At 34.7% G+C, this 6386-nt stretch overlaps 1 protein-coding gene across 5 annotated transcripts in view; it reads left to right on the forward strand.

The window, feature by feature from the left end:
- LOC117572602 (dopamine D2-like receptor) overlaps positions 1–2952 on the forward strand; it is a 77276-nt gene extending 74324 nt beyond the window's left edge. For 2 of the 5 annotated variants that reach the window (XM_034255541.2, XM_052002242.1), the window contains 4 exons: positions 329–577; positions 1873–2013; positions 2284–2384; positions 2510–2952. In XM_034255541.2, the coding sequence (XP_034111432.1) occupies positions 329–577; positions 1873–2013; positions 2284–2384; positions 2510–2721 (703 nt within the window). In that variant the 3' untranslated portion in view covers positions 2722–2952. The remainder of the gene's footprint in view (positions 1–328; positions 578–1872; positions 2014–2283; positions 2385–2509) is intronic. The other 3 variants (XM_034255566.2, XM_034255557.2, XM_034255547.2) reach the window with 3 other exon arrangements.
- The last annotated feature ends 3434 nt before the right edge of the window (positions 2953–6386 follow it).

Genomic DNA, 6386 nt, shown 5'->3' on the forward strand with positions numbered 1-6386 from the left:
TGAGGCTCAGTTCGTTTGGGGCCAGTCAGGGAAAAATAAATCTCAATAATTCAATTAATGCGTCACTTAATTAAAACTCAATTTTTGCCTTGTTTTTAATTGACGTTGCGCCTCGTTTTCTCTTCCACTTGCTGCCGCCTCATGCCACTCGCAACAACAACCACAACCACTTTACTTCACTTTACTTTACTGTGCTGGCTCACATTTGGATGGACTGACCGACTGTCGCTCTCTCTCTCTCTCTCTCTGTCTCTGCCTTTGATTGATTGCGTTGCGTTGGATTCCATCCTTGATTGGCTATCATCGACATCGATGTGACTCGTGACAGCAGCGTTGTGGCACAGATCACCACGCAGCCGCAGCTGGTTGTTGCCGATCCGAATGGTAATCATGATTCTGGTTATGCTGCATCAAACGTTGACGATGTCCTTGCAGGAGTGAGCGTTGGTGCCGCCGTTAGCAGCACAACGCCGCCCGACAGTCCAGTGCCCAGCGGCGCCACCTTGCAGCGCTCCAGTGTCAGCAGTCGCCGCAACACCGCCGAGGACTCGCCGAAGCGCGGCGAGCCAGCCCTAAGGTATGCAACACAATTTTCTACTTCTAAATATTATATGTATGAAAAGATTTGTGCATGAGCATTTACAAGTAAATAGAATACAATGGTTTAATGCTTAAAATATAGTACACTTGGCTCTCGCTTAACACGTTCCTAGAGATCTTCGTGTTAAGCGAAACATGGATTCAGTACAAAATAAGGAGTTACGTTCGCAAAATTCAAAATTGGCAGCAAAAAAATTTTTTTATTGTTCAAATTTGGTATGGTTTTATTAAAGTTTCATACATATGTTTAAAATTAACCAAAAGTTATAATGCATATGCCTTTAATAAATGCATAACGTTCATATTTTCAAAACTAAAAGCTGATATTTAGTTAAACAAGTTGCTTCATATAATAATTTAACAGGTTAATCCTTATAGAAATTTAAAAATTATCATATTCATATCAAGTTTGAAATGCATTTGGTGGCATTTATAGCTTAAGCCAGTATGCTTCAACATTTTTTCTCATTTTGGTGGCTCCTTATCAAAAAATCGTGAAAGAACGAGGTTTTTAGCGTGTTAAGAGGGGGATGGGAGCAAATTTGTAACCGTGTAAGACCGAGTTCGTGCTAAAAGTGTCCGAGTTAAGCGAGAGCCAGGTGTATATATTTAAATAAAAATTAGTGCATGTTTGCGAAAGTTATTTGAAAAAGCATTTCAAATGTTGCATCCACAAATCAGTGCCACAATATTTATGAATCAATTGAAGCACCTGTTTTTATTTTCTTTATTTGTTAGTTTCCTAGCACTTCAAGCTAAAGCATATCAAAACGATCAGTGTTTCTTTTTTTTAAATTTATAAATTAAAAAATGTTACATACTTAATTACATTCTACCTTAAACACTTTCAATTATTCCTTATTTTATAAAAAAAGGAGATAACTTTACTGTCAATGTAATCAAATTTAATAAATTGGCTTGTATTTGAAAATTTAAACAACAATTAATTTTGTTAAGATTGGCAAATTGTTTTCTCTTTAAATAAGCTTAATAAATTGACTTAGCTTTTTAACAACCCCAACACTATCTCTGTTTTGATAATTACTATAATAAATTGAAAGCACCCGAAACTTAGCATGTCCAATAAATTTGTTAAGTTTAATTAGAACACTTTCAGCTCTGAGATTGTAATTAAGTTTGGCATTCATTCAGTGTATAATTATGAAGACTTTACATATAATATATACGTATAAGATTTATATTATTGCCGAATTCACGTGCTCACCATTGGCGTTGTTTTTTTTGTTTGGCTTTGCTCTGTGTGAATTTCAGCAGCAGCGTTGCCATGAAGCCATTGTCCTTTGTGCGCTATGGTGTGCAGGAGGCCATGACTTTGGCACGCAACGACTCCACGCTATCGACCACATCGAAAACGTCCTCGCGCAAGGATAAGAAAAACTCGCAGGCGTCAAGGTGAGTACAACAAGAACGCGTAAACTTTTCTGCTCAAAATTGCAGTTATTAGCCAAGTTCGGTTAATAGCTCAACTCGGCCAACAACGACTAAAATTGTTTGTGGCCTTGCCCTAATCCAAAAGCCAACTTTCAAATACTCATAACAAGCTTCTGCTTTTTTCTTCTTTCTCTCTCTCTCTCTCTCTCTCTCACTTTTTCTCTGTTGCAACATGAAATAAAATTGCAATTTATTGTGGCTTATTATACTGTGCACTGTGCGGCGTCGTAGATTCACGATATACAAGGTGCACAAGGCCTCCAAAAAGAAACGCGAAAAATCGTCAGCGAAAAAGGAACGCAAGGCCACCAAAACATTGGCCATCGTTTTGGGTAAGTCGAGGTTACAATGAACTGTTTTTCTTTCATCTTTTGGCAGCCAATTTAATATTGAATTGTTGTGGAAAGTAAATACAATTCTTTTCGCTTATATTATTGTGTATTTCTCATTCACAAAGGTGTCTTTCTCTTCTGCTGGCTGCCGTTCTTCACGTGCAACATTATGGACGCAATGTGCGCCAAATTCGATAAAGACTGCCGGCCGGGTCTGACGGCCTTTATGTTAACCACTTGGCTTGGCTATATTAATAGTTTCGTCAATCCCGTCATCTATACGATATTCAATCCCGAATTTCGCAAGGCATTCAAAAAGATAATGCACATGGGGTGATTATCAACTGGAGTAACAGCAACAACAACAACAGCAACAGCAGTAAAAACTAAACTGGATTAAGAGAAAATTGTACTCGAACTGTGCCAAAAACAAATGCAAACAAATGAAATTGAACTCAAAACTCGAAACTCAATTAGACTCATAAGATTGTTGGTTGGTCTCAATCGACTTACTCGTATATACTCGTAATCCACATGCAAGAGAATATATACACATATATATATATATATATATGGGAAAAAAAGAATATAACTAGCAATATAAGCATGTATACTTGACTTGTTTTGTGTATATAGCTTTGTAAATAGCGCATAAGATTTAATCTAAACCGTATGTAACTAGAAAGTATATAGATATATGTACTTGTGTATGTTGAGCATTATAATGAGCTGTAGGCTAGGCAACAATTTTTAACATTAACACTTAGCTAATGTCTAATTCTAGTTAATTTCATTGAGCTGTTAGCTATATATTACGTATACGCAATGGTGGTATACAACACATACAGATTTCTAGTATTACAGAGTTACAGAGAGATTCCCATTCAATGATGTGAGAACATTTTAGCGTGTAGGACATTTGGCTTTCTCCCGGTGACGAGATGCAATTTATTTATATTATTATGACAATTTTGATTATTCTTGTTCTTATTATTATATGTATATGTATGTATGTTTGTACTTACTTCCGCACACATATCACACATTCAGTTTTTTGAGATACTCTTATGGATTTTTTGTGGCATCTACACACTGAACTGCCCCCACGAAAATTAAACTAAACAAATGAAAAAACAAAACCTAGTTTTATAAACTGAAAAGCAAATCCCACGATGGCATAGCATATCCTCTAGAAGCAAAATACAAAAAAATACAACTTTGAGAATCCACGCCTCTCGCCCCCTCTTTTGATACTTGCTGCATTACGCGTAGTTCTATCGATAGTATGATGTCCTAATAATAATATACACTACAATCATACATACGCATATCAAAGAGTTAGTTAGCAGAAGCAGAGACTTGAAGTCAGCGCCTCAAACACGAACTCACCGAATCGCTAAGCCGAACTGCATCTGTTAGATACTTAGGAATGCTTGAATACGATTTGTACTCTAGATTTATATGAAGTTTATCTTCATATGGCAGACTTACTTGCGAGCATAGTTTCAGTTGAGTACTGCAATTATTATCGCAGCAAGTCGAGTACATTGCAAAGTTGCACATTCACACCCAACACACTCACACACACACACGCACAACAAACACAGAATCAAATGAGCCCCACAAATTGAAAGAAATTACATAATTACGGCGCTGACTTTGATTAATCTCTGCTTGAAGTACACACTTTGGTTGGTATAAACAAAATACTAAGAGCTGCATATGGTATGTGGTATGTATGAATGTGGAGAACTAAAGAACGTTTCGTAATAAAATGTAAGCGCATTTAAAACCTAGTCTAAGTTCTTAAAGTATATACACACACAATTAGTGAATATCGTTAGGTAAAAAAAAGTCCCAAACAACAAAACTGTGCACAAAGTGCGCATCAAAACATGAACTAAAATACTCACTCAGTATTTTTTGTGTGTTAAACGCAAAAAGAAATGAAGTGCGCTAGTGTGTGTGCACTCAAATGAAGCTTCAAAATGTACGAGTACTACAAGTCGGTACTGGAACTTAAATAATGTACACTATAAGTTGCATCAGGGTATCTAAAGCGTAGGCTTACAAATTACTAGAGGTGTAAGCAGCGTTCGCATATAAACTAAATATAAAAGAACAACATTTAAATTTAAAGATAGAATTGAAACGGGAACCGAAATGTTGTGTACGATGCTGTCTTGAATTCGCATTAACTGAGGTGCTAATAGAGAACTAGCTGAGTATCGATCACAAAGGACCTGGACGATCACACAACTACACACACACACACTCTCTTCCATCCACAAATACACTGAAAACAATTGGGAGTTCAAAGGAAATTTAGGAATTGGATTATGATTAACGATGAGCCTTCATTTCGAACTGCTTGGAGTATGCCCCTTGCTCACAACCAAAGAAATAAACAAAATGGACGCGAATTCGATGCGGCATCGTGTAAATCGCACACACACACACACACACACACACACACACACATACATACATACACTAAGTCAAACACTCACATATACACAAATTTTGGTCCCTGATTTCAATAACCGTCCTCTTCATTGTTTCTATGTGACAAATAATGTAAAATGCAGTATATAACAGAAATATACTATAAAGCAGATACTGAAATAATACCAATATATAAATACTAAATAAATACTAAATAAGCGTAAGTACTTAAATACTTAGTTGTTGACTATAGGCTAAGCGTGTTTCCAGCTCAAAACTGTGGAGCCCCCCGTAGGAGAAGCTCAACAAATTTTTATACTTTCCTAAACAAAATCAAGATGAATCAACAACAAGAAAAAACCAATTGAGAATGTAGCATTTTTTTGTGTATTTTTTTTTTAAATCATAGAAGAAAAAAAACGGTAAATTCTTAAATTCTTGAGATTCTTCTAGGTGCAATAAGTGTCTCTAGGCCCTAAGACGTAAGTACGTAAGATATTGTGCAATATTCGATGTGCGATTAAGTAAAATTATAGAATAATCTAAAAAAAAAAATATGAGAAAGAAAAGAAAGCTGAAGAGACGAAGCATTATGAGGAATGCTTTAGTTAAGTTCTTCCAAAGAAACGCTTATTAGTTATAGACGAGATCAGAATGAGTTTTTGGAGTAATGATTGAAGAGGAGGAGAACACAGCAAATTGATAGATGGATGGATGAATGTGCGTTGTTTTTATCAATACACAACAAAATATACAAATATATATATATTATATACGTACGAGTGTTCGTTGAGTTCTGGGTTTGTTTAAATTGAAATTGAAGATGAAATTGAACATTGAACATTAATGAATGAATTAATTGTACATTTTGCATTATGCTATTTATTGATTGTTAAATTTGTTTTTTAACTACATAAGCGTACATAAGTATTTAAAGTCATACTCTTAAGATCCCTCCGCATTATCCTCAATGTGTAATGTGTAACCTAAAAGGCAATTCAAACAAAGAGGCTAAATAACATACTGAAACAATTCTCAACAAATAAAATACATATTATAAAAAAGACAAATATATACTAATGAAAACAAACAAAACAAAACAACTAAAAATACACCACACAGTAAACAATTAATAAAAGCAAGTAAATAAATTGTGAAAAATAAACACAATACAAAACAAAAAAGAAACCAAACAAACAAACAAACAAGAAAAAAAAACCAAAGCAAAGAATATAAAGTAAAAAAAACTGAAACTATTTTAAAGCAATGATAACGTTTGTTTTTTTTTTTTTTTAGAATTAATCGATCCTAAAAGAATTAATAAAATGTAATCATAAGTGTGTGGGCTGCAAAAGGACCCAACTTAAAATTAAAGCAAACTATTTCGACTTTATGCAAGCATAATTACCATAGCATTATTATAATAGCGAAATGAGAGATGAAAAAAAATGTTGATGAAAGAAATGGCACGGAGGAGAATGAAGGATATAAATCAAATAAACACAAAAATGAAAATATTTCAAACAAAACACCAAACTGCATTTCCAATTATTTCTC

Source organism: Drosophila albomicans, chromosome X (genome assembly GCF_009650485.2).
Source record: "Drosophila albomicans strain 15112-1751.03 chromosome X, ASM965048v2, whole genome shotgun sequence".
Lineage (NCBI taxonomy): Eukaryota > Metazoa > Arthropoda > Insecta > Diptera > Drosophilidae > Drosophila > Drosophila albomicans.